Consider the following 13242-nt stretch of genomic DNA (forward strand, 5'->3'; position numbering starts at 1 on the left):
TGCACTGGCATCTAAGATCTTAGAAGAAAATATAGAATGCTACAGGAAAAGGAAAAAAAAAAACATTTAAGAAACCCCAGCCAGAGTCCCTGAATGGATATTACCTTCCAAGATTTTGCTGACAAAAATCACTGACAAAAATGCTAACTGAACTTATATGAAAATAAAAACTTAGTGACTAGAATAGTGAAATCTTCTTCAAAATTTGCAAAAAAACCCAAACAACTTCATCTTTCCCAACTGTTATGCAATTTATTCCAGTATTATAAACATATTTCCATCCATATTGCTTGTAATCAAGGCCAGTTTTAACCAATACATCATTTGTTAGAATGAACGGTGGGCAGATTTTTAAAGCTTTTATAGGACTGTCCCCATTATATACCTTGTGTCTCTCTATTAAGATTATACAATGAAGTGTGAAAACCTAAATAAATTATGTTTAATGCTCACTGCACAGGTCACTGGAACATAAGCATTGATACTTGGTATTTATTCTGCAAAATCTGGATTAGAATTAGACTTACATTTGCGTGCCTATACTAATTCCCCACCTACTTTCTACAGACAGTGATTTAATTCCTGTTAAACCCCAAGTTTTCAATCATGTATGCAAAGCTCTGAATGAGAAGGGCACTGATCAGGACTAACTCAAGTGCTGCTACACTCACCTGCTGCTTAGCTGAAGCAAATGAAGCCCACTGCAATTAACATTGCTACACTGAGCTTTTTTTTTTGGAATGAAGGGAAGGCTTTGATATTCCTGCAAACTCAAACAGATATGCCTGATCTCACTTTGCACTAGAATGCTCAAGTTATGTAATACAAGTACATCCCCACTAAGATCAATATAGGCTGTGGATTTACTCTGCAGGATTTCAGTCTCTTCTCTAAGGAAGGCAGCCCTTTCTCCTTACTCCTTGCAACCATCCCTTTCAAGAAAGTTGACAAACAATCAGGCACTTGGGCTCATGATGCACTTTGTGTGCTTTAGTGGCCATACTGCACACCAGCTGAGAGCCAATTTGCTTTATGACTAAATAAGATGCACCCACTTCTAGCAGCTAACCTTTTTATTTTTGCAGAAAAACTAATTTTTTTTTTCCTTTTAAAAGGTATGTTTTACACAGAACTTGGTAAATAGTCATTCCTTACTTTAAGATTCAGATTTTACCTGGAAGATGACTTCCTGATGCTTGGGAGAGCAAGCTCCAAGGACTATTTACAAAATGTTTATTCTGCAAAAGGCTAAAAGAAATATGATGCTACTCTGGCATAAGCTGGTAACTGATGTTAGGTCAGGGGTTTAATAGCTCTAACAAAGCATCTGCTTCCTCTTAAGCATTCAGGGTAACCTCACCAGTCACCCAGCCACATTTGGGTTTAATTTATGTCTCAGAAAAAGGCATCAAATGAAAACAGCCAAAATAGTTTTTAAAAGTAAAATATTTAAGAGTTTTTTAAAAATGTTGCTTAAGAGCACAAACCAATAAATGAGGAAAATGTTTAACTTAAAATTACTTTCTAGGTGGGTTTGACAAAAATTAAATCCCATGGCCAACAGTATGGCTCTTTACCAAAAAAATTGCTCCAAGAGAAATGATGTGTTTAAAACACAGAAGTGTTCTGCAAGAGGAAAAAATATCATACATTTCCCACCCCTACTTTATCTGTTAAAAGCATTTTCATATTCACAATGTTTGATATTTTTTTTTCTTTTAATTTTTCAGTTAAACCCAGGTCTTATCTGCCCTGAACATAACATTTCTTATATGCTTTTCCATATATCTTTATGATTTCTACCACTGCTAGCAGCAGTGTTTAAATTACTCAGAAAGGAGATCAGTTGAGACTGGTCTGAACAACATATTGTCCCTTCAGCAGGTGAAAAATAAACATCCTTTCTTAAGCAACCATAACATCACTTCACCTGTCTGAGACAAAGCCAATTTTACAGTTGTGGGAAAACTCAAAGTGATTTTATAAGGCAAAACAATGACATTGCAGGAAACAAAATCATGAAAGCCAAGTAAACAGAAGTTGAACAGTTAACAGTAACCTGAAGTGTTTCACTAATGTCTATTAAAATAAATTCTTTAATATTTTAAATATGACTTTAATTAAAGGTTAGCCTGCAGCTAAGCCCAAAATAACACACAAACTAAGAGCCTTATCCAAGTAGTCTGCAAGCAAATTAGGAGAGTCAATAAACTCACATTCTACTCTCCATTCCCACAGCCCTCTCTTGAGATGAATTTGACTTAAAAAAAAAAAAAAAAAAAAAAAAAAAGGACAATATTTCTTGGTCTCTTACAGTCCAAATAATCTGTTTTCTTCATAATATTATTGATCCTCCACATTTGCTCTTTATATGAGTGGTAAGAACTCTACTGCCACAGAGTTAGTCTGAGCTGAAAAATGGTTAAATCTATTGGTATTATGTGCTACTTCTTCCTTTTGATTCAGAAAAACTTACTTTTTTCTTTAGAATGACAGGTTTCAGTGACTGTAGATACTACTGTTTGAAGCTTGTACAGTGTTAAAGTACACTAAAACTAAATCATATTGCATTAGACTGCTATATTTAAACTGCTAATGCAAACTATGGTTAGACAGTCATTTGAGATGGCTTAGCACTATCAGTGTCAGAACTTAAATACAAGAAACCCATATAATCAAAACATTTTTTTATATAATGAATCATTCACTTGGCTTTCAACTGCCTTTGAACAAAATATTTAATGACAACTTTACCTTCTACACAGCTTCAATTAATAAATATTTTTAACCAAGTAGACTGGTTGCAGGTTACTAATCAAAATTCAAACATTTCCCAGCACATGTTCTCTGGAAAGGCTGGAAGAGTAAAATAAACTTGCACTTAAATGCTACATTTCAGGATAGAAAATAAAGCCATTATCAGTGAAATAACTATGTTTAAATTATAATTGACTGAATATGAACCACGTGCGTCTATTTTCAACATTTACGCATTTAGTCTGACACAAGAACACTCCCTACAGGGAAGGGCTTTTGTTGTAAAAGTGTCATACTCTACTTGTAATAAAGCCAATGCATAGTTCATCAGATAGTTCTGAACTAGAGTTCTTTTGAAATACATATATATTTAACCAAGTACTGCATAGTAGGAAATAGGAAGGAGAAAAGGAAAACCAACAGTTAAATAACTGAGTGTATACGAAGACTTATTGCTGAATTCATGGGTACATTTTGACTGCATATAATTTAGTATCAACACCTAAAAGACAGGATAATTAAAAGCAAACCCCTGGGGTTACAATTTTTTTTTTTCGGCAAAACACCACCACTCTTCAAGGTTTGGTTGTATTTTAATGATTTGTATTTCATACATCTGGTTACACAAAAGGCATTCATGGTTTAGGGCACTGTTTTTCTTATCTTTAATAAATAGCAAGATCTGTCCCTTTCACCTCTGTCGCAGAAGTGGTCCCCTGTGACATTTCTGAAGACACTCTGAATAGGCAGTTTAGTTACTTCCATATCAAATATAAAGCCACTAAGTTAAAATTTGTTTAATTCTGTAGTGTATTTCACAGTGATGAAAACCTCAAAGGTTTATTGCTCCCTCTTCATCCACCACCACACCACACATTTTGAATACTTATTTTCATGATAATGCCAGCACAGAGAAATCAAGGTTAAACTATGAAGGTTATACAGAAACTTGCCTTCACAGAATTTTCTGCCATTTGCCAATCACTTGATAATTAAAAACTTTGTGGTCACAAATTTTAACTCCCATCAAAACCCCCCCAAACTGATCAATTAAATCTACATTTTCATGATTTCTTAATTTTTGTGGAAACAAAAGCTGGCGTTGAGATGGGTTCATAATTATGCTTTCATTGCAAGATCAGATCTAAGGCATACTTCATTCAGTGCAAAGTCATCACACACTACAGAGAGAAGACAAAACCCCTTCAATTCTCCCCTATGGACCCTACAGGTACATGTGCAAAACCCAGCAAGACTGAAATAAAGATGGACACAATATACAAGATACTTATGTAGTTAATATTTCCTCTAGGTTAATTAAAAAAAAAATCTTATAGAGATTACTGTTTATACAGCTTTGAGTATGCTCTCCGTGGCCAGCAATTTCAAACAAGCTTTTAAAATCCAAGAGCTCCCCAATGGTATCACCAAACCCATCCTAGTTTACCAGAACAAGAGCAGCATTTGTTGTCACAATACGACCATCATCATTTAAATGCACACATACTAACCTAAGTCAAGCCTATACCATGTATCTTGAGACTGAAGTTATATGGGAAATACATTTACAGTGCTTTGATAAGTAGATACTCAACATGAAGAAACATAAATAGCAATTGGAATATAGGAATAACCTTGAACACAAGGAAACTCTGAGTACTTCCATGAAAGACACGGATGTCACAAACACACTCCAAATATTTTCTTGCAATTTATTTTCTTGCCTTTTTTCACTTCTTGACAAACAATTAAATGCAAGTCATGCCAACTGCAAGGGATGACTCTGAGACCTGGGCACAGGAAAACTTTAAAAAAAAAAAAAAAAGAGAGGTTTTAACAGACAGGTATGCACATAACAAAGAGGAGACTTTTGTTACCCTTCCAGAAAACATACATTCTTTACTGCCCACTACTTCTTTCATAAGAAAGAGCCATTAGATTTTCTTAGTGATCAATATTCTACCAGCAGCAACCAGCCTGCACTTGTGCAACACTTTTCCACACGGATTTTTCAAAGAAGCTTCCCAAGTAATAAGTGCATGTCCACTATCATTTTACATTTGGATTCACAGACAGATTGAGATACCTGATGCAATTTAGCAAGGTAAGAATGAACCAGAGGTACGGTCTTTTGCCTTCTAATCTATGCCCAATCAAGCAAGATGACAGTGATCCAAAATATTACAAAAAACTTCAGTCAAAGTGAAATTTGGAATGAAGTGTAAAAGGATGAGCACAAACCTATTCACCCTTCAACCTAACAAAGCCAAGAAGTTTTCCATGTTGCCAATTACCCTGCACATCCCAATTAAAACTCTTTTGATCAATAAATAGTAACCAGGCATCTTCTTCAGCTATAGCTAATAATGTAATCTTGGAGAAAGGACCAAGCCTGCAAAAGACAAGACAGAAATATAGCTCATCCTACATTCACTTTCTAGTTATTTCCTGGGGAAAAAATAATCTTCCAGTAACATGAGAGATGCACATTGTACAGCTGTGATAGTTTCTATAATGAAACTCCAGCTATAAATGATAATATCCACAATACAAACCATAATTCTAAAATACATCTGAATATGTGTGTGCATATATATCTCTCTGAAAAAAAAAATTATCTAATTTTCTCTTTTATACATATAAACATCTGGCTAATATGCCCCATAAAAGTCTTTCCTTATTTAGGACTAATTTTTTAAATAACAGAGTTTAAACAGTCCCTTAGAATATTTTTAAACACTATTAAAAAATTAATAACTATCTTAGGTTAATCAAAAAGCACACACAAAATAATTTAACATTATACAAACGTGGTTATATTGTTCAGAAATTCCAATTCTCCCATCTGAAATGAAATAGAGACCAGTGTACCTTAGGGTGAATTATTCATCAGTGTACAAATTCATTCTCTCTTTCCATGTAAATCTTCAGGTGAATTTAGCTGCATTTCTGTATAAGCAAGAAACACAGTAAATCTGCAGAACTCTTGCAAAAGGGAGTCGTGTTTTGCTGGATAAGAGTGCTTTTGCTGGAGGGCAGCAAGTCAACACTTTATCACCATCTGAACACTAGGAACACCTGTGCCCTTGTAAGCTTCACACCTTGAAATAGCAGCAACATATTTGATGGGTTCAGTAGTAATTTTTCTTCCAGTATTGGATTAGACTACTTTGCATATACAGTAATTCAAAAGTCTAGTACTTGTGTGCAACGTTAATCCACATTTACATCTGAGAACTCATAAATACACATGGAAACAAACATGACAGAGAATTAAACCTCGTTTTAAGTTAAAATGTTTTCAGTCCACATATAGAAACAACAGTGAAAAGTATAAAGGAGGTGGACAGCAGAAGAAAAAGGGTGCAATAACTAAAACTGTTACGAAGTAGGTCACTGTCAAAAGGGCAAGTTGCTACTAAAACTGATCAACAGAAGATGTAGACTGTACCATCTGCATAAAATGCCTAAATGCAGCATTATTTTCACATCACATAGAGTAGATGTGATTTCTAAGCAGCATATCATAACAGCTGGCATACTCACTAAAAGATTTACGGTAAGGGAATACTAAATTTCTCCAGCTCAATGTACAGTAGTTATGCATTAGCCTTTAAAGCTCTTTGTCAGCCTTTTAGTCAAGGTTACATTTCCATGGATATTTAGTATCCCAATAAGAACATTACCTTCAATAAGGATAAGAATATTCACCTTCAATGAACTTTTATACAATACAAGTATATTAAATACCTTCTTAAGCTGAATCATTTCAATAATAGGAGTTTTCTTTTTGCTATTTCAAAGGAAACACAAGGAACTTTGTAACTTCCAAAGTAAAGGGTGTTTTAAGGCAGTAAAAGATGTGTTAAGGTTTCCATGATTGTTTATGGTTGTCTATGTGAATAAAGCATATTACACACAATTGCTGTCATATATTTATCTATGTGACTTTGTTATACTGTACATGATTTAGCAATCTTCTTGAGAAATTTAAAGTGCCACAGTTCAAATGTGCTCATCTGTCTTTTCATGGGCTTCTAGTCCATTCCAGTTGCTTTCAGAAACGAGCCCTTGCTTTACTTAAAGAGCAGTTTTTTTCGGCAGAAAAAGAATTCATCCTTCACTGCTGTGCTAACTGGAATCCAGTGGTCGAACCAATCCCTCTTTGTAAACACGAAGAATAGCTTCACAAACAAATTTGTATTGACTCTGCATAGGAAAGAAAACACAAAAACATTTATGGATGTTCACTTAAACTGCTGATTAGACAGTACTGTTGAATTGGACTAACAGTCCCACAGCTTCCTTTTTTCCTGAGCAATGACAGGAGAGGAGATACAAGGATGGGAGGAGAAAATCCTACTCTCCTGTCTGTGTTCACAGTAAACAAAGCTGACATTTACTCTTCCTTAAAGGACAAGCATCAAAAATTACACACCAAGGAAAACAAAAAAGTCCCCAAAATTAAAAGAATATGTGCTTAATTTTCAGGGAAAGGAATTATTTATAAAAATTATGCGTCTCTTTCTGACTAAGTTTAACTTGATATTTACCTTCTTTATACATGTCATCTATTGCAGGGTTTTTTTGGTAGTTATCTGACTATTACGAGTATTCTGAGCTTGCCAATGCTGCAGTTACATATTACTGGGCACATTTAAGTTACGTGACCAAGACCTCATTTAAAGTTACCATATAGGATATACAGGGGCAGCTACCTAACTTTTTTTTCCAAACCATCTACAGTACTGTGGGCGGACTCACCTAATTTTCAATTTTTGATCAGACCACATATCTCCTTTTGTAAAAGAAGGGGATCAAATTAATATTTTTGAAGATCAGTACCCACATTAGTTCTTCTCTCCCCCAACATTTTTATCTCAATTAGATCTTAAAATCTTCACAAATTAGAGTTGCTCTTCTGCATTATACTATGACAAAGACTATGTCTTCCATGACCTTGTGATGCAACTATTTGTTAAGAACAATTAGCCTGCAAGCCTCTTCCTAAAAAGTGATACAAGGAGACATTATTAATAGAACTAGTGCAGAACTAAAAATCCTGGTAGCCTGAATAAATTTTTATGACTAACACAATCCTGAGAACACAAGATGATTGAAATTTAAAAGAACTTGCAAAGACCAAAGCATCCTCACTTCTTCTGTGAAAGTAATATTGTCAAAACCCCAAATGAACACTTTTCTCCAGAGTTCCATGTCATTTATTCAGATAAGCACAGCTTCACATTTTTTAAATCCCTTTTTCCATCTTTGAAATGTTCTCCCAGCTGCCCTTGTATTGTCAGCTCCGACCAACTCTTCAGAAGCATCTGGAAACATTCCCCCATTATCTCCCAAAGGGCAGGGCTAAAAGATAACATTTGGACTGTGAATGATCTTAGGTTGCCTTTAAAGACCAGGAGTTAGGAATGTTATTCTTGTCCATAACATAACACTTTTTCATTTAAGTACAGAAAAACTTGAAGGGAAACAGAAAGGTGGAAATGAGTTTTCTTCATCTCGATTTTCCTGGCTTTACTTTCAACCTTTCAGTCAATTACTCCCACCTTCAATATCACTTTGTTCTTATTTCTTAATTACCTTGACTTTTCATTGTTATTGTCATTTCCATATTTCTACTGCCTGAAAAAGCCAGATGTGGTATTTAGCTCTCTGTTCAATACTTCTGTTAACTTGTGTGATCAAGTTACCGAACAAATAAAAGAATGAGCACTTCAGCTTTGCTTCCTCTGACTCAATCTCTGACTACTTGTTTTCTCTGCTCTTATCTGTTCCATGTATTCTTACTGCTCACTCAGCTGGTAGCTAGTACTATTATGTACATCCTAAGCACTATTCTGCACTGTTTAGATACCTAATTTCTCTTTATTGGAACATAATGGTTAATCTTTCTTTTTTTAAAGAAAGGCCATACAGTTACACCAACTTTGTTCTAGCTTCATCATTTTGGTTGAAGCTTTTGTTTTGCTGTTCCTAGTAACCAAATTACTGGTCTTTGAGAAACTACAGCTTTCACATCATTAACAACAGACACTAAATTAACCAGGTAATAGCTCTGATGTGTCTATTCTTATTGAGTATGCCCTGCCTGATATTAACTCACAACATTCATCTGGTAAATTGTATCACCTTAGAATTGGAGCACACATACAATCCCCACAGGGCAGCTGAACAAGCTTTAGGCAAGGCTATTGAAACTGAACAATCCCCTTATTACAACTGAATAATCTCTAATGGCTTCTCCTAGAAACCCTAAGCGGGATACCAAAAATGAGCAGTGAGGCTAGCTGGAATTCAGGCATGGGAATGCGATAGACCACCCAGGATAGATGGAAATATTAACATTCAGCACCCTGGTATTCTGTTTTCTCACAGCTGAGTGCTTGCTTCTGTGTCTCATTTACAGGACAGTACGCCAATTTGCTCGCTGGCTTTTCACAACAGTATCTGCCTACTTCAGAAATAACAAGTGAATTTAGTTTCACAGTATTGCTGCTACAGATCATCCCTCTCCTGATTGTGCTGACAGCAAACTGTGTAACACAGCAAGCAAGGTAAAGAATCCTATTTTATATATTCGTTTTCCACACCAGGCGTCTGACCGTAGCTGTATTTCTTACTATTCTCTGTATTCTTCAGTTATGTCAAAATGTGGAGTGAAAGGAGAATTCTGGCTGATTTCTCTTGTAACAAAAGGGACTCGATCTTCTGGCAAACTGAAGTTTACTTCAGGTTTTTGCATCTGATTCTCAAGAAGAGGACCACCTCTAGAATGTTGAAGCTTGAACCTGCTTGGGTAATTATAGAAACTGAGGGGTGTAGGCAGGTGCAACTCCAGAAGTTAACACTCAGCTTCCTTAAACTTGAAGCTAGTATTCTTCATCTTATTACAACCTCTGTCATCAGCTCAGCTTCCACTTCAGCAAGGAACAGGCAGGGGACCACCCAAACAACTCCCTTGTCAACCATATAGTCCCGACCCTGTTCCAGAGAGTGCACTCCTGCTGCAATGGACACAAGTCCCAGCAGCATGCATGGACAAACTCTGCTCACTGAGTACTCTAATTGTACACAGGCAGCTGGAGGTCCTGATACTTTTATGCCCTTTGGTGATGCAAGATTTCCCCCACATCTAGTTATAATGCTCATTCCTGCAGTCATTAACCTGTTAATGAATAGAATTTGTCTTCTTAAGTTAACTTTTCTGTTATCAAATGGATTTGATTTCAATGCATTTCAGGCATTTTCTTTGGAAGATGAGACAGAAACTCCCAATTCAACTGTTTGCTTTCTGTGTCTAAACCCCCTTATTTTCATTTCTCATAGGGCATTTAGCTCTCCAAGATAACCCACACTTAGAATTCTTGTCATACAGTCTCTTCTAAAGAAAGATCAATCTCTCATCCTTCATCCTTGGTCTCTAATGTCAATAAGTTCATTTCCAAAGCTGACACAAAACTGCCCTCATGATCTCAAGTTATCTTTGAGCCCCTTTCATATTAAAATCACCATTTACATTCATGTTTCAGTTACAGATGCTACACAACTTGCCCTTTGTTTTTTCAAACTGGGTAGTGGCAAAATTAAAAAAAAATCCATAATAGGTTCTTACAGAATTTCTACTCTAAAGTGACCTATTGAAAAGCCACTTCCTGCTTTTCAAACCAGGCCGCAAACACTTTAATTTTACCTTCAGTTTAATAACTTCCTATAATGTTCTGTACTAGAATGAAAAGCAAAAATTTATTCTAGCTTCTTGCAGAGAATTTAGACAAAGGACTGCGAACAGATGATCAGTACAAATCTGACTTTGAGCATTCTAACTACTTGCTATGTATAGAAAACAATTACCTGTTCATGGCAACACAAGAAATATTTACAAATTAGGTAAGTACACACCTCACTAGCAAAGCAGCCTTTGCCACTATGCTACATTATGCTAACTTTATGAAGTTTGAAGTATAATGGCAACTGAAGATTCATTTTACTAGATCCTTTAAAAAAAATTTGGATCTGTTTTATAACTTGACAAGTGTGGTATATATACAGAAAATAATGCTTTCTCTCCATCACTTACTGATGTTTGCACCATCATGGCTCGCTGGTCTCGCATTTTCCGTACAATATCCAGTGGATAAACAGGTTGGTTCCTTTCAATTAAGCACATGGCTGTTTCCATAGTGACCAATACACCAGTGCGACCGATTCCTGCGCTGTGAAATGCAACAGGAAAATAGTCTATAAAATTAGGTTTTTGCAATGCACCAGATTCATATCACAGTCTTAATAGTAGGATGCTAAACAGCCTTGGAAAATACAGGAAGATCCTAGTAAAATTCAAAGAGAGTGCAAAGTTTATTTTTACAGCAACTTCAGAAATATTTTCTAGCAATTACTAAAAAGAAGTTTTTTTAATATAAATAAAACTGAAACCTCACTTAAAGTAAATGCATTTTTAAACAATTATAACTGCTCAAACTGTACTGGTTTGGTATTTTTGTCTTAAAAAAGGTAAGAGCTAAGTGACTGCTTTTATGACGCACACTTGAACAGCTGGAAAAAAAATTTTGCAGTAGCATTCAAAACGAGATTACAACAAAGATAGAGGATAAAAAACAGAGAACAAATTAAATTGCAGATTATCAGACCTGTGATAATTATGTGACTAAGCCATTTCACCTAAAGGTTGCAGGAGAAAGGGAGACAAAGTAAACTCTTCCTTTAGACATAACATCAGAGTTTCTGTCTTCAGCAGTAAAATTTACACCTAATTTTACAGTTTAAAATTTTTATCTAATTCAAGGAATCTTCTGTCTTGCAGATAAATGTTTCACATCAAATGCTTATTCTAAGGCTGAAGCATATCTATAATCAGAATTTTAAAACCCAAGTACCTGCAGTGTACAAGAACTGGCTCGTTCTTTATTCTCTTTGGCCTCATACAGGTCACGAACTCCAAGAAGTCCATGGAGTCATCAGGAACGCCATGATCAGGCCAAGCTACGTACTGGAGGTGGGTGACAGTGTGTTGTTGTTCTGTCTAAAATACAGTAAAGTTTTAAAAAAATGTCCAGTGTTATGACTCCTGTATTAATGTTTACTAGATACAAGTCATATTTTTCACAGCGAGTGTTTTCTGCAGATGTGGTAAGAGACAGATGGTATAGAAAATGTGATTTAAAAATTAAGTGTGAAGTATGGACATGTAACTCTTGAAAGAATTCATAAAACATAGCATTTTCTAAATAAATGAGGTATCAACTTTAACTTCTGCAATCTAAACATTTTAATTTTTTTTATTTATTGACTGTTGACCCATTATACTCTGACATCATTGATTCACCTGAGGTAAAATGCTACAAGACATAAGCATGATAGTAGTATACAATAGTTTAGAACTGGTTGGAAGAAACAACTGAGAACAGCAGAACTGTTGAGAATCATATCAATACAACAGGGGTTTAGGGCTCTACAATCTATTGTAAATGTCTGTGCGCACTTAGAGATTCAGGAATAATAAAGTTGCCTGCAACACTTGCTAAATCTGGTTTCTGTTAGAAAAAAAAAAAATATATATATATCATTCATACATACATGCTCATTGTACATATATGAATGACATCTGTACGATCCACAGGAGGATACATTTCTGTATGGAAGCAATATAATTAGTTAAAAGGTTCTGTTATACAAAGAGTTCTTTTTTTGAACCAATTATACATAAAACCCCCACGGTTTTAAGAAGTTCTTTCCGTTTAGCTTTTTGTTACCTTTGATTATGAAATCACTCAATCATCTTTGCAGTCAGATTGGGTTCAACTGATATGTTACAGATGTAACTAATGATTAGGGTGGGAAGGAAAAGTCCTAAGATGCTCGTGAGCTCTGCTGCATCACGCAGCGAGGATCTCACACTTTACAAACTGAGACAAGTCTTCACGTTCCTTTATTCCTTCCACGTTTTGCAATAGTTAAGCTGATACCTACATTTAATTTTTGTCCATTACCAGACTTAACATTTGACACCCTACTAAAATAAAACTCCTTTAGCACTGGATTAGTCTATCAAAGCTGGCCTTTCCCCAGTGGTGCACACAGGAATGTTTTTGTGATGCTAGTGACTTTAAATGGTTTTCCCCCTTTTCTCTTATGCTCACAACTGTTGAAATATAGGATTTGTTTTAAATGTCGTCAACTGCTTGTTTTCTCCTCCCACTTGAGGATGTTCCACTCCCAGGGAACAGGTTAGTAGGACACAAAAGATAGAATGAGTACTACCTATGTACTAAGTAGAGTCTTAGAAAATACATTTATTCCCTTCAAAGCAATTGCAGAAATTTACAATTGCCCACAGGGACAAAAAGAAAAACGACACAGCTCATACTTTGCTTCTTAAAGGCAGAGCCTGAGCAATCAACAATTAAAAGATCCAGCATAAGGCTCACATGGACAACATAATCTAAC

General features: G+C 35.5%; 1 protein-coding gene across 5 annotated transcripts in view; it reads right to left on the reverse strand.

Moving 5' to 3' along the window:
* Positions 1–226: 226 nt before the first annotated feature.
* The window catches only part of PTPN3 (protein tyrosine phosphatase non-receptor type 3), a 164750-nt gene continuing 151734 nt past the window's right edge, over positions 227–13242 (reverse strand). For all 5 annotated transcript variants that reach the window (XM_069004158.1, XM_069004157.1, XM_069004160.1 and 2 more), the window contains 3 exons: positions 11673–11818; positions 10856–10991; positions 227–6966 (listed from right to left, as the gene is read on the reverse strand). In XM_069004158.1, the coding sequence (XP_068860259.1) occupies positions 6889–6966; positions 10856–10991; positions 11673–11818 (360 nt within the window). In that variant the 3' untranslated portion in view covers positions 227–6888. The remainder of the gene's footprint in view (positions 6967–10855; positions 10992–11672; positions 11819–13242) is intronic.

This window comes from Aphelocoma coerulescens, chromosome 2 (genome assembly GCF_041296385.1).
Source record: "Aphelocoma coerulescens isolate FSJ_1873_10779 chromosome 2, UR_Acoe_1.0, whole genome shotgun sequence".
Lineage (NCBI taxonomy): Eukaryota > Metazoa > Chordata > Aves > Passeriformes > Corvidae > Aphelocoma > Aphelocoma coerulescens.